General features: G+C 38.2%; 2 protein-coding genes across 25 annotated transcripts; one reads left to right on the plus strand and one right to left on the minus strand.

Annotated features, from left to right (window-relative positions):
* Window positions 1–40: 40 nt before the first annotated feature.
* On the minus strand, window positions 41–20,025 carry LOC100123914 (serine/threonine-protein kinase WNK1). 22 transcript variants are annotated; one of them, XM_032596704.1, is made up of 31 exons: window positions 19,944–20,025; window positions 17,283–17,440; window positions 16,981–17,205; window positions 16,639–16,896; window positions 16,350–16,495; window positions 15,744–15,999; window positions 15,447–15,672; window positions 14,937–15,345; window positions 14,120–14,852; window positions 13,876–14,048; window positions 13,417–13,795; window positions 12,333–13,337; window positions 11,909–12,265; window positions 10,652–11,832; window positions 10,343–10,592; window positions 10,060–10,257; window positions 9,803–9,877; window positions 8,618–9,014; window positions 8,218–8,543; window positions 7,795–8,136; window positions 7,048–7,722; window positions 6,333–6,823; window positions 5,867–6,239; window positions 5,651–5,785; window positions 5,163–5,564; window positions 4,904–5,072; window positions 4,730–4,821; window positions 4,591–4,658; window positions 4,365–4,513; window positions 3,943–4,283; window positions 41–3,864 (listed from the first exon to the last, which is right to left on the minus strand). In XM_032596704.1, exons 4-31 carry the CDS (start codon window positions 16,879–16,881, stop codon window positions 3,538–3,540), a joined length of 9,918 nt encoding a protein of 3,305 aa, XP_032452595.1. In that variant the 5' UTR covers window positions 16,882–16,896; window positions 16,981–17,205; window positions 17,283–17,440; window positions 19,944–20,025; the 3' UTR covers window positions 41–3,537. The 22 variants fall into 22 exon arrangements, with proteins under 22 accessions (XP_032452595.1, XP_008203057.1, XP_016845882.1 ...); XM_008204835.4 differs by lacking the exon at window positions 19,944–20,025 and adding an exon at window positions 18,848–19,022 and having other exon boundaries at window positions 9,803–9,874; XM_016990393.3 differs by lacking the exon at window positions 19,944–20,025 and adding an exon at window positions 18,848–19,022 and having other exon boundaries at window positions 7,087–7,722.
* LOC100678222 (uncharacterized protein C3orf18 homolog) lies at window positions 19,982–23,512 on the plus strand. Of its 3 annotated transcripts, none has more exons than XM_032596838.1 (5): window positions 19,982–20,441; window positions 20,569–20,989; window positions 21,064–21,207; window positions 21,277–21,458; window positions 21,533–23,512. In XM_032596838.1, exons 1-4 carry the CDS (start codon window positions 20,434–20,436, stop codon window positions 21,349–21,351), a joined length of 648 nt encoding a protein of 215 aa, XP_032452729.1. In that variant the 5' UTR covers window positions 19,982–20,433; the 3' UTR covers window positions 21,352–21,458; window positions 21,533–23,512. The 3 variants fall into 3 exon arrangements, with proteins under 3 accessions (XP_032452729.1, XP_031777708.1, XP_031777709.1); XM_031921848.2 differs by having other exon boundaries at window positions 20,197–20,441; window positions 21,536–23,512; XM_031921849.2 differs by having other exon boundaries at window positions 20,309–20,437.
* Window positions 23,513–23,542: the final 30 nt, after the last annotated feature.

Here is a 23,542-nt window from a genome sequence, read left to right on the forward strand (position 1 = left end):
ACAATGACGCGGACTTGGATGAAAAACAAAAACACGGAAGTTATAATGTCACTTTTGGCAACTTTATTTTACTTCTTTCATTGCAATTACAGCCTAGTTTAAACGATTGCTTTGATCTCGCAATAGACAGTTTATAATGTTTTTTTTTTTCTGCACATACGCAGGTGCGCGCATCTTCAATTTTTTTTAGTTTTCCTTTTTATAGATATACTTGTATAACAGCGCAATTAAAGCATTTTCTTCCAATTTAGTATACTTGAGGATTTATTTTATTCAGCGTTTTTAACTTTTTTTTGTGTACCTCGCACACACGCAGACTATAATGAAGATAAGGAATAATGCGTATAACGATAATATATAATATATTTGAATGATAATATAATATTGTATTGAAATCATCACGTGTGTGGCGCTCAGTATACGAGATAATAAGTTATACAATGATATTCAGCAGAAAATTTTATACGGTGACGAAGTTTTCGAACTGAGTCGGAAAAAAGGGGGAAGATAGTAAAAAACGGTGCCTCGCGTTGCAGTATAGCCGATCGTATAGAGGTGGATATAACGAAGATATATTTGCACATCACATAGGAATCTATATATTGCAGAAATAAAAGCCGTCCGCACATTTTTTTTTATTTTTCTTGATAACCACCGCTATTATATACCTATTATACTTACATTATTATTTCCGTTTGGAAAATCGTATTTAGTATATTAACGTACGAAACTAATATCGCTTCCCCTTCTTTTTTTTATCATCATTTTTCTATAAGTCATTCGCACGCTCACATGCATACCTATATCACATGCGCTCAATCACTCGCTTTATCAAATACACCTTAGTTGATACTTTGTCATTTTTGTTTTCTTGTTGTTGTTTACTTATATGTATTCTATACTAAATGTAGAGTAATGCGTACTATTCAATTCACTCAATTTTTCGAAACCCATCAGAACATTTTACAATTCGTTTCTTTTTTTTTTTTCTAGTCATATAATATTATCTAAATTAAAATTTGTTTAAATAAATATAGCTCGAGTTTCTTCTTTACACTGTATACGATAAACAGCTCTAAAATTATACACATATCTTAATTTCAGGAAGAAACGTCGTTACAGGGATATATGTGTGGCAACAATGAATCAGCTATATTTGTACAGAAATCAAGCGGTAATTTATAATAGCGCTCGGCATCAATTTCATAATGCAAAACATGTTTTCGAGCAGACTGATGGCAAAACCAACAAATGAAAAGTGATTTATATCGTTATTACAAAACATTAATCGACTGTTGTGTGTCGTATAATTCATCGGACGGTGAAATCCTGCTAACAATTTGTCTTATACAATGATATTTGATGGATTTCTGAAATCGAATTTTATTTTATCGAACAAAACAATAAAAATTTAGCCATGAGATGCTCAAACTTTATTCACCAGTGTGTCAGTCTTGACTTTTTTTCACTATTAGCGTTTTCGCTACTCAAAGATCTCCGAAACGAAGCAATTTTTCGATGGAACTCACTCCATAGTTTACTCGTTATTTAATCACATTAAAAACAAGTTTGAAGTGAACGAAATTCCAACAATCAGAGTCGCTTTAAAAGTGTTTTAAAAAAATACATATTAACTTTAGATACATATCGCATTGATAACGTGTATTGTTTTATAATAGGCACAACCTGCTGAAGCGAGAAAGTGCCTTATAATTTTTCATCGTGTATCTCTATAAAAATGATCACTTTAGAAATTGTATGCGACGCTAGTGAGTGGATAAACGTGAAAAAAAATCGCTAGGCCCCTTTCGCTCAAATTAATAATAATAGTAATAAGAATAAATACAAAAAATATTGTAAAAACCGTTGCAATAATAAATGGTAGGGAGTAGTAGACTGCTTCAAACGTGTTTCATAATTATGTATTATTACAAAATCAGTTTCAAAATTGTTGATTATTTTTATTCAATGATCGATCGAGTCAATGCAAGTTTCATTCACGATGAAATGTATAAAGATGTATTCTAGAATACAATACTCGGCATTAAAATAATCACCATAAATGTTGATATAATTTTGGTACAAGGTATTATGATAAAAAAGATTATTAACACGGATCAACGAGGCATTTAATTATAATAATGATAATGATGAAGGTAGTATAATACTAATAATAAAATAATTATAATAGTAATAATAATAATAATAATAATAATAATAATAATAAAATAATAATTATTACAATAATAATAATAGTAATAATAATACGAGCGAGCATAAAGCACGAAATGTCGCTTATTTAAAAATAGTTTAACATTACAAGTAGCCACAAGACAACCAGAGCTTGCAGTGGCTTATTGTAAGAGGAAGGAAGCAAAAAGGATAAAGAAAAAAGTCAACAAAAGAGAAAAGATTGAAGTTTCCAATGGATATCTAGTAATCTAGTAACAAAAGTTATTTTTTCATTTGATCAAAGTAAATGAAAAAAAAAAAATCTATAGAAATACATTAAAGCATAACGGTGACTATGCGAATCACATTCTCTTTGTTTCCTTTCGTTTTGATAATGGATAAATTGACTTACTTTCTCTCTCATTCTCGCTTTCTTAATAAACGACTACTTGTATAATGTCAAGCAGATTAAACGCTTTCCACTTCAGTTGTACGACTAGCTGAGGCCTGTTTATTAGATGTAAAAAGCGACATTATAAAAAGTCACTTGATATCACCATATTTATTTTTGTTTTCTATTTTCTCGCATTCATTCATTAACATTTCACACTCGTCACACTCAATTTTATATTCACAAGTGTACTAATAGAAAAAGGCCTCTATACCCAGTTTTACACAGTTAACATTAGCTACAAGTAATTCAGTTATTCGCAATTCAGTGCCTTGGGCCACATTTATCGTTACACGGTGGTACATGTTTGACACTTGGCTATACACAAAAAAGCTGCTTCTGAATATCATTACGCGCCATAACAGTAATGACAATAATCATTTCATTTTGTATATTAAAATATGTAAAATATATATATATATAATCGCATGACTTAAATTTTTCTCAGCAAATCACATCAACAGACAAAATTACTACAAGGAAGCAGTCGATGGCAGATAAACAACTTCAAAATATTTTGAAATCACTTTGAAATTATTCTAACAAAAGAGTCGTTAAAACGAGAACATTCTCGCAATTTATTTAGCAACAACTCACAGAAGGATAATAAATAATGATACAAAAGAAAAAAAAACTAAGTCCTTCTCTTTTGGTTGTCAACATACTATTGAAATGCGCAGCATTTTTTTCATCTCCAAAAAAGTCGAAGAAACGTTTTTTATTTTTAAATTACTTGATAAAAATTCAGCATACCATCAGGGGAATATACATGTATATCGAGATGAGGTGCCTTTGTCTCGGAGGCTCGCGCATGCATAACTGCAACACACGCACGCTAAAATACAGACAGTCAAACGGACAGACATACGCAACGGACAGACAAACAGACTGACAGATAAATTCATGAAATAGATTTAGTCGGGCTGCGTGCTGGGAGCATTAGCCAGTTGCTGCGAGTCGACGGCGGTGCTGTACTGCTGCTGGGGCTCGCCAGGCGGTGTGCCGTCGTTGGAGCTATTGCCAAGCTGGGGCGTCGCAGGTGTCGCGGGCTGCATCTGCGGTGTTGTACCCGCTGTCTGGGGCGCGTAGATTAGCCGGTAGCCCGCAGGTAGGAAAAAACTTCCGTGCGGTGCGTAGCTGAAAGCCTGCAACGGCGCCGGCTCGTGATACTGGATGTACCCGCTCGAGCCAGCCGAGCTCCCGGCTATCGCGCTTGTGACTAGAGTGCCCGCCGAGCTTCCCTGAATCGACAATAATAACATCGAGCACACGTCGTAGAGGAATTTATAATGAGTATGAAAAGGCGTTTCGTTGCTCACCTGTGTTGTGGCATCCGGCAGTGTTGAAGGGCCAAACTGGTACTGCGGTTGCCCGAGGAATTGGGTCGTGGGGCCGTTGGTCGAAGTAACCAGCCCCATGTCCGGTATCTCGTTCGCAGCCGAGATGTTCTGGAGGTTCTCCGAAGGCACTATTGGCACTGGTATGACGTAAGCATGAGGAATAGCAGATCCGGCGCCCTGCGCCGGCTGCTTTAGCTTTTGCGTCGCTAACCGCAGCGTTTCCTCCGTGTCCGGAGAAAAGCTCAGCTTACGCTGTATCGGCGTCTGCGTCGCTGGACTGAACATTATGTAATCATCCGAACTCGGTACCCTCATTTGACCTGGAACAGCGAGGCAAGAACAAGTATTGAAATATATTGTCCAGTTGGTTTTCTTATATCCATAAGCTATGGGTGTACTACCTGTTATAGTGTGGTAAAGTAAAGGGTGGTGCTGATGAAATGCGCTAGCTTGTTGCTGCTGCTGAATCAACAGCTGTAACTGATGTTGTTGGAAACGCTCCAGTTCTTCACGATGCCGCTTCTGTAACGTTTCTAACTCCATTGTTTGTCTGCAATAAATTGTCAAGTTTGAGAACATATACTTTATTATTTACAAAGCTTTTCTATGTTAAAGAAGACTTTTTACCTTTTAATGAGAAGCTGGTACTCTTCACTAGGGGTTAATGTCGAGAACCTTTCTTCCTTCTCATGCTGCTATATACAAAAATATACAATATTGAAATCATGTTTAAAAGTAGATATTTTACTCTGTTTTTGATAATTACCTCTGCAGCCTGAACATTATTTGACAAAGCGGTTTGCATAGGCGGAACAGATCCTTCTCGGCTATGTATGATTTGCATCTGCGTTGCACCTACTAATAAATCATAATTGTTTCATTGTACTGCTTAAGATTAAGATGCAAGATAATGTAAGCTCATCAGAGTTCGGTATATTACTTGAATGCTCATCAGCGTGATGTGAAATAGCACCAGTCCTATTTTCTGTGTTTTTCACGTCCTCGGAATTTTGATTCTGTGACGATGCTATTTCGCTTGCAGGTGGTCCAGCCACTTTTGAAACCATAAACCTTGAAATTTTTCTAACAGGCTGATTGAGTGTGATACGCTGTCAATGACAAAAAGAAGGTTTATGATTAAATCGTTAAATACAGGATAATGTAAAAAAGAGATACATTAAATCGAAGGTTGAACGAACCTCAGCATTAGCAGCAGAAGAATCTTGATTCTCGTGCTGAGGATTTTCCACACTGGAGAGCGGAGTAACGACGCTTGGAGCAACAGTAGCTACTGGTACGCTACTTACTGGTAGAGCAGTAGGAGGTAACGTTTGAGCCTGTTGTTGATAAGGCGGATTCTGGCCCGGAACAGAATAAATTGCAGTCACTGGCGCTGTGGCCGCGATGTTATTCTGTGCCGAGGATGCCACAGCTAAATTCGGACACTTTTGATGAATTTTCGCGAGTTCGTTCTCCAGCTCTTGGAGTCGGGAGCTCGGCCTCTGAGTACGAAACTTGGCGCTTTCTTTACTGGGACTAGACATTTCCGTTGCTGATTGGCTACCCGCACCAGCTTGCGGTAGACCTTCGAGCTCTGGATTCTAGTAATTTAAAAAGTATTATTAATAGATATCTCTCTTCGTGAAATCTTACTTTTTGATTTGTAATTTTAGCAAGATTGTCTTACGTTTTGCGGAACAGTGTTTTGGGACGTAGACTGGTCCATTACTGCCCCTGTCATATTATTATCGATCCCACTGCTGTTTTCTCCAACGAAAACAGATTGACCAGAATGTATCGTAGACTGAGGAGAAAGAGGAGCCTATATAATGCAACAAACATTATTTAAGAGACAAGATCTTCTCCTTTCAGTTAAAATGATATATAATCGACTGTAGCGTACCAGTGTTTGGAAAGAGGTGACCGGTATGCCAGGAATGGTACCCAATTTTTGCTGCAAATTATACATATGTGCGTCTTGTATACTCGATTGTTGTCCGTGAGGAGTTGCTGGATGGCTGATCGGTGGCGTACTAATGTTCAGCGATTCCGATGGCTGACTAGTTAGTTGCACCAATTTTTGTTGTAAATCGGCAATCATTTGCGAGCCTCCAACAGTACCTTCCGCTGGTTTATCCAGAGAATTTTGTTGACTGAGTTTACGGTGCTGCTCTCGGGTCTGTTTCTGCTGATATTCCGTAGACTCGGTGTACTCTGCATCGTGACTGGAGTAATCATTTTCCGAAGAAAGCATTTGACAGTCAGAGCTTGTGCGCCTTTTTTAGTAAAAGCATTCGTTTTTTATTAAAAATCTTGGAAAAAGTTATAAAACTAACATAAAAAAAACAACAAATTTTTCAATAACCTACCGACTTATGTTACATTCAGAACCAATCTCAGCTTCAGCGTGTGCTATAGTCTGCTTTTGCTCTGGAAGCTTGAGTTGCAAATTATAATGCTGTTGCTGTTCGATCATGGCTGAATGATCAACGGGTTCAGGAATATTTTGTTGGAGGGATTGTTGTTGTTGTTGCTGCATTTGCGTTTGAGGCGGAATTTGAACAGGCATCATGTGCTGCATTGTAGCTTGACTTTGAATGACATGCACATGTTGGATTGGTTGAAGTTGAATGATATTTTGTCCCGGTAAAGTTCCATATGATGGAACTACCCATTGTCCCTGTATACTACCATGAGATGGCATGTTATGTTGCTGATTGTGAAGAAGCTGGGACTGAATTTGCGAGTCAATAGATTGTTGAATACTGGCTTGGGGAATTGCTTGCATCAATCCTTGTTGTTGGATTACAGAAGTTTGAGTTGGAATGTTAGACGGGAAATTGGGCTGCGTTTGCACGATCTAAGGATAAAATTTATTTATATTATTCTTATTAGTGGCATAAGAGAAGGAAAAATAATTAATTAAAAAGTAAAATAAAGTAATATAAGTATCGAAAAAAAAACAAATATCAAAATAAAGAAAAAGAAAAAAACAAATTCATCCTTACACATTATGTTTATGAACAGATATTGCTCTTCTTGATAAGCAAGATTTATGGCAGTTAAAAAAATATCGAAAATTACCCAAAAAGAATTTCCTAGATGGTGCAACTTTCTGATTACCTGTTGCACGTTTTGTTGCACTTGCTGCTGAATGTGAATGTTCTGCAGACACGTTTCCGGTTGAATCGGCTGGAAGTACTGTTCTGAATGTAAAACTGGCTGAATAACTGCAGGATTTTGCATTGGCTCGTGACACTGTGCCACAGCGTGGGCAGATTTTGATTTTGGATTCGACAAGATGTTTGCCAAATTCTGCGCAAGATCTGGCAGAGTTGATGATACTTCCTTCACTTTAGCTTTTGGCGCTGCTTCACTTGTCACAGATGTTTGAGTTGTGAGTTGAGTACCAGAAGCTGGTAATACTCCCGGAATGGCTGTATGTGCAATATTGTGAATCGATTGTTGTTGCGGTTGCTGAGATAAGTCGACATTTCCATTGATTCCAGTGGGCAAGACGCCATTAACAGTACTATCTTGTTGTAATTGTTGATGCTGTGGCTGATTGGAATATTGTTGTGACTGCTGTTGCTGTTGAACATGTTGATTAGGTATGGTTGTTTCCGACTGCTGTGAATCTGATGAAATGTTTGAGTTATTTGATATATTGGAAATCCTACGATTTCTTTCATCAATATTAGATTGCTGTAGATGCTGCATTTGGTTCTGAACATTGATATGCTGCGGGGGTTGCTGCATCTATAATTAAAGCAATATTAGCATATTACATCTGAAATTCGTGTCAAATATACGATTTAAAAAATTTCGAACCTGTTGTATCTGTTGTGGTGGAACTTCATGTTGCATTGGCACAACAGTGTTTTGTGGAATAACTCTTTGATTCTGTATCTCTACAGGAACTGCCATTATGTTTTGCATATTTTGCTGAATATCAACAACAGCTACAGTATTAAGTTGCTGGTTTTGCAATACTAATTCGGTTTCATTCAAGACAGGTTGTTGAATTTGAACAGGATAAGCCACTGAAGTAGCATGGGCAGAAACCTGTTGCACTGCTGCATGAGAAGCATCAACTTGAGCCTGTCCAGAATTTTGAATAACTTGCACAGATTGAAACTGCTGCTGTTGTTGATGAATCATAGCTTGTTGAACCTACGAAATCAAACGAATAAACATTAGTTTTCAGATGTGAACTCAAAGCCATAAATAGATAAAATCGATGATTTTCAGTACCAATACAGTATCAAGTTCTTCTGTAGGCATTTTAGTAGTTTGTATATTTTCAGCCGTACTTTGGTTTTCTCCCATTTTAGTAGCGCCGACTATTTCCTGCTTTGTTATGACAGAAGACTGTTCTACAACTTGATGCTGTATAGTCGTTTCACCTTCCATAACTACAGACTTTTGTTCAACTACAGGACTGACTAGAAAACGGGAAATTTTTCTCATAGGTGGTACTGCTAACTTTTTAGGTTCAGAATTTTCCGATTCATTGCCTTTTTTCGTTTCATCTTGAGATTCTGATAAATTTTGACCATTATCTTTTTTCTCCGTATAATCTGCATTTGCCGAAATAATTCTTTGAAAATTCATGAAAAATATTGTATGTACAATTAAATTATAAATATTTTACCTGCAGTTACTGTGGTTTGATTTTTCTTTGCTTTCTCTTCTAATTCATACGCTACTTCACTTGGAGGACTATCGGTCGAGGCTCCTGATTCAACTTTAGCATCTTGATCTTGATAAAGTGACTCAGCAAATATCGTTGTCGAGGAACCCGGAACAATAGTTTCTTGACTATCCAACATATCAATAGTGTTTGTTGGTGTTAAAGTATCAGTATTTTGTGTCGATGTAGAAGAACGTCTTGATGCCTCAGCTGATTCTGTACTCGGAGGTATTTGAACATCTACAGCCGTTGTAGGAGTTTGTTGTCTTTCCGATAATCCAGCGTTTGTCATGCATGTGATTATTTGTTCTATGGGCAACATTTTCGTTGGCGTAGATGTATTTGAAGTTTCGTCCCTCTGAAAGAAAGAAAAAAACATTTAAAATTAATTATTGAACTATAATGAAGATTGTACTTTTAGACTACACGGCGTGGTAAGTTGACAAACAAATTGAAAAGCAAGTTTTGGATGTACATAAATATTTTTACAATTTATTACTCTTGCAACACATTAATTGCAGACATCAAGCTGATCATTCGGTATGTGATTCTATTCACATAATAATTTGGTTGTTTATTTATTTAGAAACTTTCAACTTAAGTACACAGTCATAAAATGACAATGAATAGAAAAGATTACTCATTGTGAAGCTGATAAGCTTAACTAAACAAAATTTCAAACAAATCATACAGAGGTAATGAGGGTGTTTCTGCATAGTGCAATGCCAAAAACTAAAAAAAAGTGTAAACACTAAAGAAATTAATCTTCTTATCATTCTATTCTGGACCCTATTTTAAAAAAATATTTGAAAATATGAAATGAAAAATTTTTAATTATAAACAAATAACATGCACACATCGTCTTTGACGGCTTCAGAGTCACTGAAACAAAATTAAAAACTTAAATCTTAACAGTCAAACAGTCAGATCCATCTGTTGCCTGGAATTAATCAAAATCTCATACAAATCAGATACTGTAAATTTAGGAAAATAAAAATACGTTGCTTTGTTGATGATAAATGTGTGGTGCTAAGAAAATATACTCTTGAGAATAAATACTATAAGATAATAAAGTAAGTCAGAAAGTAAGTAAGAAAACTGTAAATATCAAGTGAATAGAGAAAGAGAGGAAAGGAATGAACTCACCGAACGGTGCCTACGATGAACTTTGTACGAAGATCGGTGGCTGCTTTGACGAGTTAGCGAGCCATGTCTCACCTGCTGCGTCCAAAATCACGGCAAATGTATATACGATTTTTCTTTTTTACATTCATTTACCAATAAATCGATTTTTGTCAAAATCGAAGAATGCCCAAGCACTTTGCAGTTCTCGGTTTTTATTTCAAAAGCAGTTTTGCTTCATAAACTTATATATTTTAAAAATAAAGTTAGTACTGTTTTACCTTCGACATGTCAAGGCTGTGATCGCGCTCTCGAGGCCTACGACTTGTAACAGGACTACCACCAGCAGATTGATCGGGTGGTCCATGAGCGACCAAAGGTAGATTCAAAGATGGATCGAGACGTAATTGCTTGACAATATCTTCAATTAGTTCGATGAAAGTTTCCCGCTGAGATTGGGGTAAGAGATTTTCTGCCACCTTAACCATAAAAAACGTACAGAATTAATAAATGGCCTAGACCTATGACAAATAATGAAATTAAGGATTTGAATTTCTTAATTACCAAATTATTCGCAATATCAGTTGGAACCATTTCGTCTCGGTCAAACTTAAACGTCACAGTCTTTTGTTTGCTAGTATCTAATTGACATTCTACAGATATAGCCTGTCCTTCCACATTGCTCACTGATAAAACGGTTAATTTGATGCCTGGCTTTTTTCTTTTTGTTCCAGTTCTTTTGATTTTACTTTTCTCAGTCGTGGTTGTGGTCGTGGTAGAAGTAGTTGAATTATCTGGGACCTCATTTGAAGTGCTAAAAAATATAATTGTATGGAGTGTTAAACAGAACATCAAGAGCAATAAAATATTTACCTATCTACGGTTGTAGGTTGTACACCAGAGTTTACAGCACTATCCTGGGATTGTTGCGCTATTGAATAATCTAATGAAACAGAGCTAACAGGAGCTTCAAAAGTTTCGGGTTTGATTGTGGTTTCAACATTTTGCTGGAAATTCGTTTGCGTAGGTGGTAATTGTTGTTGCTGCATCTGTTGAAGCATTTGTTGCGGTTGTTGTTGCATTTGCTGATGGGGTTGCTGTTGCATTTGCTGTTGTGGTAGTTGTTGGATTTGCTGTGCGGGTTGCTGCTGCATTTGCTGTTGAGGTTGCTGCTGCATTTGTTGTTGGGGTTGCTGCTGCATTTGTTGTTGGGGTTGCTGCTGCATTTGCTGTTGGGGTTGCTGCTGCATTTGCTGTGGAGGTTGATGCTGCATTTGCTGTTGGGGTTGCTGCTGCATTTGCTGCGGAGGTTGCTGCTGCATTTGCTGTTGAGACTGTTGTTGCATTTGCTGTTGTGGTAGTTGCTGCATTTGTTGTTGAGGTTGCTGCTGAAATTGCTGTTGTGGTGGTTGCTGCATCTGTTGTTGAAGATGATGCTGCATTTGTTGTTGAGGTTGCTGCTGTATTTGCTGTTGTGGTTGTTGCTGTATTTGCTGTTGAGGTTGCTGTTGTGGTGGTTGTTGAAGCTGCTGCTGCGGTGGTTGTTGCTGCAGCTGTTGATGTTGCTGTACATGAGGCAATTGTTGCTGCATGGTCGGTGGTTGCGGCATTTGTGATAAAACTTGTGGTTGGGAAATATTTTGTTGAGGCTGTTGAATAATCTGCTGCTGAGGAACAGAAGCCTGTAGTTGTTGAGGCATAGTTTGTTGTTGTGGTATAACCTGCTGCTGCTGCTGAGGCATAGATTGCTGATGTTGTTGGATAGTTTGTTGAATTTGCTGCTGTGGAAGAAGCTGAGTTTGCATAATAGGCTGCTGTTGAACAATTGGCTGTTGTTGAACTAAAGTTTGCTGCAATGATTGTTGTTGGGTTGCAGTGCTGGAGGCTTGCGAGACAATATTTAAATTTTGTTGGATTGAACCAGCGGAAGATACGACGCTACTACCCTGCGAATATTGCATTTGCACTCTCATATTTTGCTGCGTTTGTGACTGGTGAGTTCCATTTGCAATTAATGTCGGTGTACTTTGAATGTTTTGCGGAATCGTAGATCCCTGAAAACATGCAAGTAATTTAATTACTTAACGTTCGCAATTTATATAAAAAAAAATCTTTATAATTAATTCATACCTGCAGTGTTTGAACAGTAGGTGCTACTGTCGAAACATTTTGAACATTTGCAACCTGTTGTGGTAATGAAACTTGAACTTGCATAGGTTGAATATAACCAATAGATGTCGCAACAGCATTATTTCCACTTTGTTGAGCATAGACTTGTTGAGATTGCTGAACATCAATATGCCCACCAGTGGAATTAGTTGAATATCCATGAAAAATCGGTTGAGACACATTTTGAGGAAAAATTTGTGAATTAGGATAAGTTGGCATTGTAGTAGTTCCTTGATGATAAAATTGTTGACCCTGCATGCTTGGTACCGCTGTCGGATTAGCGACAGGATTTTGATGTATTTGTTGGACATGCTGCACCTGATAAATTGCGTAAAAGTTAATATGATGGACATAAAAGTGAGTACTTAACGCTTTATATTTATACCTGTGTTTGAGTGTATTGAATGGTTTGCTGTATTTGGGGTATCTGCATCTGCTGAGGAGGATGAGTTAATTGTGGAGCTATTCCCATCTGGTTAAGCTGCATATATTGCTGTTGTAATTGCTGCTGAGTCACTTGCGGGAAAGGTGCTTGCGTTGGCACAGCCTGTGGTGTGGAGCACTGAGAGGAATTAGCACTCATTGTTTGTGATACTTGAGTCATTTGCTGATATTGTTGCTGCTGCTGATATTGAACCTGCTGCTGTTGTTGCTGTGACTGTTGGTTCATTTGTTGAATTTGTTGAGCCTGTTGAGGCTGTATAACAGGTGTCTGCTGTTGAATTAAGGGTTGTTGCTGGACGAGTTGCACGGGCTGTGGTTGTAAATTGTGTTCTATCTGCACCGTGTTTTGCACCTGCTGGATACTTATTCCTGCTTGCACCTGTTGAGTTTGGTTCTGCTGCTGCTGCTGTTGTTGTTGTTGCTGCTGCTGCTGCTGCTGTTGAGCCTGTAGTTGTTGCATTAATAATTGATTTTGTAGAATGCTTTCATTAGTCTCTGCATCCTGCCTATCTTTCTCTTCCTTTAACTTCCTTTCTTCCCTTTCTCTCTTTAATGTCGTGATCTGCGACTTGATCATTTTTGCTACTGCTTTGGCATCTTCCTCTAAAATAAGGCTAGATTTCGCCATTTCTGATGCCACTTCTTCCGCGTTGTCACCTTCTATGTCAAAGTCAAATTGTATTGCTTCATTCTCTTTATGCTTATTACTCCTTTTCTTTGGATCAGTAACACGAAGTCTAAATTCAACGCGCGATAATTCTGCTTCTGCGACAGCAGTATCGTGCGACACCATTTCTAATTTAAGCCCTACATCTTCTGCGAAAAATTCATGATTCAAAAGATCTTTGACCAGTGGCCTTTCTTCTTTCTTCAATCTTATACACATTTCTATTATTTCTCGAACCTCCGGATTTTCCACCTTATCGTAACTTTGTGGCTTAACACCCTGCGAACAAATTTTTTGTATGTGAAATCGATATATTCACCGGCAGTATTCAACTTTTAATTTCAAAGTATTTACTTACCGATACAACCCTTTTGTAGATTTGAGCTGGACCTGTACACTCAGAGTATGGATATTCGCTAGTAGCCATCTCGAGCATACACATACCGAAGGCATAAACGTCTACAGATTCGTCATAATGTTCTTCATACATCTCTGGAGCCATGAACTCGGGTGTGCCGATAACGCTCTTGGCAAAACTACGATTTTTCAATGTAGCGAGACCGAGATCGCCTATTTTCACACTACCAGTGGTACCGGTGATAAAAATATTATCGCATTTCAAGTCACGATGAATGATCGGAGGTGATCTTGAATGAAGAAACGCAAGTCCTTTTAAAATTTGCCGACACCAAGATTTCAAAATTCTAGGATTTATTTTTTTGAATCGCCGTAGATACCTGTAAAATGAAATATATTAGTACCTTTCGTATACCCTTCCATACCAGAAACAAAATAACTAAAGATTAAAGATAATTACGTTTTCAAAGTGCCTGAAGTCATAAGCTCTGTAACTAAAACAATATATTTTCGTCTAATAAGTGTCACTTCCCAATAGTCATAAAATCTAACTATATTTGGATGCTGTAAGCCTTTTAGCATTTCAGCTTCTTCCCTAAATCTCAGTCTTTCCATTTTATTTAGCTTTTTCTCCTGAAAAAATATATACACTGGATTTAGTTTATATGGTTCAATAACGTGGTTTAAAATATAAAGATTTTTACCTGTAATTCACACCAAGCAACAGCCACGCCAGTCTGTGAATCTAAACCTCTATAAACAGTTTTGAAACTGCCACGGCCTATCTCCTCTTCGAATTTCAAAAATCTTCCATCAGGGGAAGATGCCACCGCTTTCTCCTCGTCGTCATCGTCTTCAACCGTTTGAACCTTAACTTTTAACGAATTTCTTACTTCTTCAATTCCTACGGTTTTCGGCGCTAATTTTTCGTCGTTTTTATAGTTTTCGTCAAGCAGTGGTCCTATAAACCCCTCCGCCGTTCCCTCGTTAGTCGCTTCTTTTTGGTTAACTTCTTCGGATTTGGATACATCTTTGCCATCCTCCTCTATCGTTATCTCCGGAGGTATCGGTGGAACCTTACCCAACTTGCTCAGAGATTCGTGAAGCGCCTGAGTTGCGACTATATCACTTATACTCGTACCATTGTCATCCTCATCGTAAATAGTGACTTCTTCAATTGCAGTACTTTGACATTCTTCACGAAACTCTTTATTTTCTAGATCCATCGATTCGCCCATCACGTTTGACGTCGTGAACCTCGAATTTTTCGTTTGCTCAGAGGCTACACTTTCACTAATGTCTTTCGCCAATTTACTCTCGTCTACGGAATTCTCACTCTTACTCGAATCCATCGTCTCTGTCGAAACTTTTTTACGTCTGGACTCTGCACTAGTTGATTTTCTCGACGTCGACGGTATACTACTTTCGTTTAGATCTCTGAAAAGTCGCAAAAGTTAATGAATATAAGTGTATTAAATATATTAATTAATATATAGGCATAATAATTTCCCCAATATTCACCTCTGATGATTTTGTTCACCACGTGACATTTCCAGAATGACATCAGGATCTTTTTGAGTACTGCTCTCAGCTGAATTATCTTGCTTAAAATTTGATCTTCTATTGGCACTACCCTTAGAATCAAAGTTAACTAGAGAGTAAACAGAGGTTTTCCGTTTATTTTCGCGAACGCTTATAGTTTCGTCCACATTTGGCTTTTTCTTATGTGAGACGGGGGCGTCAAAGCTCTGAATTATATCTTCGGTTGAGGTCCTCCCGTCCCGTGGATCCGATAATAACTTACGGCTACCATCGCTATCCTCTTTCGACTCGGGACTTGCCGAGTGCATAGTTTTTTCTGCAGTCTTTTCCTCTTTACTTACTTTTCTAGGATTCCCTTTTCCCATTGGCGTGGAAGGCAAACTAATACCTACAAGTCATGACATTTTTTTCACTTCCTCTCTCTCTCTCTAATAACTGTTTTAATGGATAAGAAAAGAAAAAACAAGATAGAAAAAAGACTAGTCTTACCTGACACTCTTGAAAGACTTTCCGTAGCCGTGATTGCTTCCTCTGCATCGCTAAAACTGTTGTTGTGTTCATGATCAAAGGACGATACTGAAGAAGACTTTTCAATAGGATCCAGGAGATTTTTTTGTTTCGCGGATTGCGAGTTCGATGAGATTCCGTTTTTCGTTACCGACAGCGCCGGCGGTGGCGGTGATTGTGAACCATGTTCCGCTCGATTCGACCTCAACTAACCGAGCAATTCCAATGATGAGCGACGAAAGGCAAAAAAGTTGCGTAAATTTAAAAAAAGCCACAAACCTTCCGATCCGTGGAGTTACTCGAGCTACTATTGACCTGCGAATTAATGGTGACTTTTCGTCCTCGACGCCCGTGACCTTTTTGGGAAGTGATTGCCCCGCAAGGCGATGGACTTTCCTGTGGGGCTAAGTGGTGGCCCAGACCAAGGCCGCTTTGACTGCTACTCCCCGAATTCGAGGCCAATTTTGGGCACAATCCAGAAAGGCCAACACTACCGCCAGTTCCTCCGGATGGTCTCTGTCGGCTGGTCTCATACCTAGAAAGCGGTAGACCAAAGTTTTACTGCAGCAAACAGGACACCGACATTTTACTGACAACATCTTATTTAGCCAATATGTCAATGCTGCTATACATTTATAATGATTGCCAAGATTTCTATAAGAATTGTTTTGTAAAATTTTAAATGCGTTAGTGCCATAAAATTAAAATCAACTATGAAGAAGCATCAAAGCAAATAGCTAGAAATCAAATCCAAATCGCTTCATGACGCTTCGAAAAAAAGAGAAAAAATGCAGCTAATAATGCGATCAAAGATAATCTTATATTGTAACAGAAGAATGCAATGATAATGTAAAAAGCGTGATTTTGATACGGACATCATTATACCTGTCCTGCCTACTATGGCCTGAAGGAAAAAGTCCCCGCACTGCGTTGCCTATAGCTGCTCTCTTTTTTGCCTCCTTTTCTCTATCTCTGTGCCCACTGCTACCAGAACTATGTCTTGCTTGACTATCTTGTCGAGTAGTTTTGTCCTGAAGAGAATTTTTACAATGAATACCAGAGTCTATTTTAGCTTCAAGTTGACACTTTCTCTTTAAAACATTTTCAATGAAGTTCCTATTGAAAGCTATGGGCACGTGCCATGATAAGCAACTAAGGTTTAAGCAGCACTTACCTTTATGCCAATCAATTTAATAAAACCAGAATTGCTGTTTGTTGGAACTGGACTAAGATCACAGCGAACTCTTCTGTGCGATCTCTCCACAACAACAACAGGTGCCTCTTCTTCAAGTTGCAACTGTTCGCCACCACCAATAGAGAAAGGGCGAGTGCGCGTGAGTAAAATATCTTCAGTGTTGTGTTGCTGATTGCTGCTCACCAGCCTCAGTGATTTGTTCTCATTGCAGCATCTCGGCATTGCACGTGCGTGAGTCTAGCATTTGTTAGCAGTGATGTTAGAGAATGAGATTTTCTCGCTACTAGCTAAATGAATTTTCATCAAACTTTATAGAATTACCTTAGTTCCACTTCAAAGCAGCGACTAGTATGATTTAGCAGAAAATTATCACTTTAAATCTCAAACCAATAAGCGAGGAGTGTTCTAATTCATGTGGCTGACAGGTTTTGAACTTTTTTTTCTTGCCGTTTGATTCAGTGCATAACATCACTAATTTTTCTCTACTCTTTGTATATTTCTATCAGTAATGGAAAAACTCACAATATAAAATATTTGTTTGTACATCTGAAAAGAGATATCGATCGGGGTTATACAATGCTGCTATAAATATACAATCCTACAACAATCCAAAGTGTATTTACCAAAGATAATAAAACCATTTGGCCCAACACTGGTTCAGCTGTTGCAGTCAGTGGGTGCGGATGTATTGCAGATATCCTATAATCTCAGTGTTTGCTTGTACGCCGTGAATCCTTGGGTCTCAACGAAGCATCTTGGACAACTGTCTCCGGTTCAACAGCTGCAAAAGACAATTATCTCCTCTTAGAGTGATCTCCTCGAAAGAGGCCAAACAAGAGGCATGGATCCGCACAGATTTATCATTCATACCCAAGCAAAACAGACTATTTTTCCGCGTGGACGAATCCGAGCTCGAGAGCAAGGTCTAACGAGAAACTGCGTCTTCTCTCGGGAGCACGCAGAAAGAATTCGAACAAAGGGCCAATTGCTATCAGTATTTCTAAGGCTGCTTTTCGGCGAAGAGAGACAGAGCCCGAGAGAAATAGAGAATCAGGGACGACGGAATTGACAGAGGAGAGCGTGAGCGAGCTAATATTATTGCAGCAGGTGACCACCGTCGGGCGTCAGAGAGCGAGTGCGTGTGTCCTCCCTCGTTGTTTATGTCAGTTTCGCGTGCGCCTGAATGTGTGCGCGCGCGCGTGCGTTTCTATGTAGGTACTCACGCACATTGGAGCATAATGTTAGGTACGTACGTACGTACTTACGTATATGAGAGACCTATTGAGGAGAGAAGACGGAGTGACGTATGTATGTGCCTATAGATATATGTTTCACAGAGATTTCGGAGTCGTCTTCCGGAATAGATGGACAGACGGTGGCGGCGGAGGAGACTACATTTCTTCGACGAAGAGAGAGACTCTCGGAGCGCAATACATGTGCAGTGTGCGACACCAACGTACTCGCCCGTCAATCTCTCTCTCTCTCTCTCTGGCACACACACACTATATAGCGCAGCTATATACAACATCAGCGATCGCGCACACACTGATGTCCTCTCCGCAGTATTGGGGTATATTATATTATTATGTCAAAGATCAAAGGCATGGAGACGGATGCACCTTGCGATAATGGAAACTGGAAAGCGAACTAGTAGGTGTGCGTTTATCGGGTGGATAGATATGCGCGGATATATATGTATAATGCCTACATGCAGCGCGAAGAAGAAGAGGGAGCTGTTAGGGGGAAAGAGGAAGAGAGAGAGAGAGAGAGAAACTACCTAAATGCGAGGGAGGGAGAGCGCGACAAGTCGGCGACGGACGGCCAAGAGAGAGAGAGAGAGAGAGCGCTATAGGTCTATATACATATAATACGTGCACAAAGCTCTCTCTCTCTCTCTCTCTCTCTCTTTCTATCTCTGTCTATCTCACTCTGTGCTGCTTCCTCGCCACATCCCCCGATGAATGATCCTCTCTCCTCGCGGAGGAGAAGAGCGCAACATCAATCGCGTCTGTCCGAATGAACGGCGGCCTATGCACGCACACGTATATACACACACCGACACACGCGCGCACAATGCGATGACGAGAAGAGAGAGAGAGAGAGAGAGGCGGTGCACCACGCACACGCACACTCTCGATGCGGATTCTCCGACGATCGCCGAGGACGAGGAGAGCTGCTGTTAACTTACGCTCGTCTCTCTCGCGCGCCTCCTCTTCTCCTCGGGCTGCGGCACTTTTCTCTATGTAACTCTGTAGCCTGAGAACGCGTGCGAAGACTCTCGGCCGCCAGGAAAATAGCCTCGTGCCGTCGTTCGACTACACCCAAGTATTCACCATTTTTCTACTGCGAAAAATACAAGGTATGTACACCGAGGAAGAGAGAATAAGAGAGAGAGAGAGAGGGAGAGAGAGAGAGAGAGAGAGAGAGAGAGAGAACACGATGGGTGTCGCGATCGACGCGAGGTCTCGCGGTGACTCAAGTAATTGGGAGCGGATAGGGTAGGCATCTGCTACCAGCTTATATTATAGTGTTCTTCTTTATATATGCATATGCGGGTTTGACGCGTATTTACATTATTTTTGATCCGCGTGATGGAGTGGCTGATTGGATTTGGTACTCGTTCTAATGCGCTGTCATTGAGATTTCATAGGATAGTTTAATGGTCGCTTTTATGGAAGCTGATGAAAGGATTGATGTGTGGATATCGGCAAGGTAGAGAATGTGATTTTTAACCGATACCTATATATATATATGCTCGTTTACGCGGCGCCGTTCGGCTTTTGTTGATTTGATAATTTTGCCAATGGTTTTTTTTTTTTTATTGTTGCGAATAATGCCTTATTCTCGGGCATGAGAATCTGTTCAATTTAAAATTATTTTATCGATACATATCATGTTTTAAAAGTTCGCGTTAATGTTTCAAGGAATTGACTATAATGATTCGCAATAATTGTAACAAAAGTTTTAACGGTTAAAAAAAAATCTGCTAATTTCTCGGTATCTTGAATAAAAAAGAGTTCGCTTTACTTTTTGACTACATGTAATGTGATATATTTTAAACAAGGTAAATAATTGTATCGACGATTGAAATGTACGACGATATTCTCTGCGTAAAAATTTTACTTATATCGTCTTTATCGAATTTTTAATCAATAAAAAAAGAAAGAATAAAATAAAACCATGTCACTCAAAAAATAAACAAACAACCAAGACGTACACACATAATACTTTTCTCTCGCAAAGAGGGGGCGTATGGAAATGCGCAGCCAGTTAATGAATCATACCTAGCAACAAAAGCCGTCGGCCGTCCGTCCGCGTTTTCAAGCATCAGCAGCAGCAGCACAGGTTCACTGCTCATGAGCATAGCAAACAGCCGCAGTATAGAGTCTCCTCTGCAGTTAGCGCATATATACATATATACATATACGCCCCTAAAAAAATATTCTCTCTCTCTCTCTCTCACACACACAACGCAGTCTTACCAACAGCCGATGCTCCACTATTGTAACGTATGTCAACGTGTGCGTTCGTCAGTGTGTTGTTTGATCGTCTCTCAGCTATCGCGGGTGTCATTATCAGTCGTATCTCTCAGCGGAGTCGAGAGTTTTATAGGCGATAAGTCCAGCACACCAGGCGATTACTGCCCACAGGAGAGGATGTCAAGAAGCCTCTGCTACTCCGCTCGTTCCTTCGGCAACGATAACACGAGGAGTACTGGCCAGTCGACTGACAAGAGCAGTCGACGATAAGAACGTCATCGCCCGAATCCAATAAATGTGCAAGTACTTATTATATATGACACATCTTCGTTTTATTTTCTCTCACGTTCGTTAGCTCCTTTCGTTGCTGTTTTTTTATTCAATCCTGTATAGTCGAGTCGGTGAGTTATAATCGAAATTTCTCTCGCAGTAGAGCCATGGAAAATGTCACTGATAACACGACCAGCAATTATTCGCTCCCGACTTCCACCCTGTCGACCATTCTGTCGATAAATAATTTAACGACGAGCTTGACGAGCGAGTTGACAACGGCAACGAGCCACTTTTACAATGACACCACGACCGTCAGCAGTACTACTGCCAGCACTACCACCGAAGCTTATACCACTTTGACTCATGTGCAGAATGCGACTCGACAGTCATGGAATATTACAAAGGTCGGGGATACTTTGCCAAAGACAGCTACTACAGTTGGTGGTAGCTTGTGCACAACAACCCTTGCCACAACCACTACAGAGGAAAACTATGACGAATTCGCACCTCCCGAGGGCGTTGAATATATTTTTGTGCCACTTGGTGTCATGCTGTTTGTTATAGTCCTTTCAGCTGTGGTAAGATGCATGAGATTATTTCTTTTGTATGAATATAAAGTGATTCAATGATGCTGATTTAATCATTGCCGTAGGTAATAATTATATCAAGAAGGCGCAAAATGGAAAGACTTCGTCACAGGCTTATGCCACTTTACAATTTTGATCCTGGTGAAGAGGGTGAAGATGACTGGGAAACAGAATTGCTAGATGAGGGCTTCAGCAGCCGGCAGAGACGAGTTAGTAATTCTATAGCCACTTGAGAATAAGACACGACATTCTGAATAACAAAGGCTTAATTAATACAGCAAGGATACCAGTCTATGGATAGTGAAGAAAATGCTGACCTTTTTAGTACACCACAATCGCAAAATCTTGGATAACCCCTTTGATGTTAAGCTCTTTTTATGATATTTTGTAAACTGATTGCATATGCTATGGATGAAAAGATTTGTAAAAAAAAATTATCTTAGGAAATATACGAATACAGGTAAGTTATTTCGAGTGAAGTTCTCACTGCCAGAATAGATTACATCACTAAAATTTGATTAACATTATTTTCAGCAGACAGCAGACTGGACAATCGCTATGTGAGCAAAATTAGTAAATATTACAATACCTCTTTGACTTTGTGAGACATGCTTGGAGCTTACTATATTATGCTTTATGCATAAAAAAGGTAATCTAATTCCAATAGATTGCCCAAGTGATTGTATATTTTTGAAATATTTACCTCATTAAATATTCAATCACATACAAAGATTTATTTCATTGTACATAAAAGGTGCATAAGTAGCAGCATCTTTCTATTGTTCAAATTTGTAACAAAAATTGAACAAGTCATCTTGTCATCCTGTTGACAATTAGTTTCTAACTAAAAAAAGTGTGTAGAATAACATTGTACTTATAGACGTTCACCAAAAATGAAGATTGCGACGTCTTGTGAAAACTGTTTCTTTTCTTAAAATGTATTATCCAGCATGAGCTTTGACAGCATAGCTATTTAATCCAAATCATTGTGCTGTGTGTGTGATTGCAGTCATTGCCTCAAAAGTGGCATTGAGTTTATAATTCACACAATAACTCACTGTTCAAAGAAATTTATAACAATTTCAATTGGTGATCGTCCTTAAAATGCAGCTATGATATAATATAAGCATCTAGTCAAATTTTTAAGAATTAATTTATATGAAGCAAGTTCAAGATGCTTTAAATTCTTCAATATTGTTATATCTAGTAGAGGCAAACAATCTTTCATTTAATTGAGTCGAACTAACAAGTTGAGTGATGCATATAATGAGCAACTTGGTAGTATTGAATGATTAAACTACATTCTTTCTAAATGTATACAAATTTCCATATTTATCATTATAATAGTATACAAAAATTGTTGGTACATTTTTTAAAAGTATTCTTTATAGACAATATAAGTATTATTATTACTCCAACAAAGAGATTATATTACTCATGTTTTTGTTCAAAGTTTCATAGTCTGTTATGGATATGCCTTTGTAATTATTTACTGGATATCTGTTGAATCAATGCAGGTATTTAGAACTTGACTGAAAAATCTAGTGGCCAGTTTAGTAAATTGTACCCAAAGAGGGTTTTGAAGCAACGATTTCGTATACTAGTCGTCAATATCTACTATCGTTCAAATGATTTCACAACATGTAAATTTTTATCATCAATAAAAAGTGGACATAATGTATTTACGAAATATTCAATAAATACAACGTTTAGCTTCATTCAATGATAAGCAATCCAAATATTGCATACTAACTTTTCTTACATTGTTTACAAATCATTGTATAGTAAAATGCCATTTATTATGGTAGTAATAATAGCATTCATCGTAAAAATCGACAAAATATCTAATTATGTACTAACGTAGGTAAATATATCCAAATCATAAGATGTGCAAAGTTGAGTAAATTTGCATATTACAGCATTTGATACTATGGTTTTTTATACATACAAAATTCAATAAGTACAAAAGTTATTTATAACTTTTTGTGATACATTTTTACTGATTTGCACGTTTGTTGTTTTGTTATTCTATATATACCTATCGCTATAAGCATCTTTGCACAATCTGTAATATTCAGTCTTACAAATATTTTCGTAACAGTTTTATAAAACGAAACTGGTATATATTGGCCAAGAGACTTACCTTGTTTGAGATTTCGATGTGATTGCCTTGAATTTACTATAGACGAGAAAAATCATGCGTTTTTCATGTAACTGTGCACTATTAGATTTTCCACGTAAGATCAATCGCAATACTTAATTCAATTTAAAAAATGATAAACTGTAATCGCAGAAAATAAGTGTATCTAACGAAAATTTAATCTAGCCGTAGAAAAAAATACAGCCGAAAAATTCAACGAATAATTAAATCGTGATAATAAGCGTAGTAGTCACCGTTTACCGGAAGTAATGAAAATTCAAGCATAATGAACAATGTTTTGAATGTAAAAAACTGTGAAATTTTGTTTTGATCGACATGATTTTTTGAGTAGTCAATAAAATAGAAAAACCTCATCGCGTCATTTACTCATCCACTTTTTGAAC

Source organism: Nasonia vitripennis, chromosome 1 (assembly GCF_009193385.2).
Source record: "Nasonia vitripennis strain AsymCx chromosome 1, Nvit_psr_1.1, whole genome shotgun sequence".
NCBI classification, from domain to species: Eukaryota; Metazoa; Arthropoda; class Insecta; order Hymenoptera; family Pteromalidae; genus Nasonia; species Nasonia vitripennis.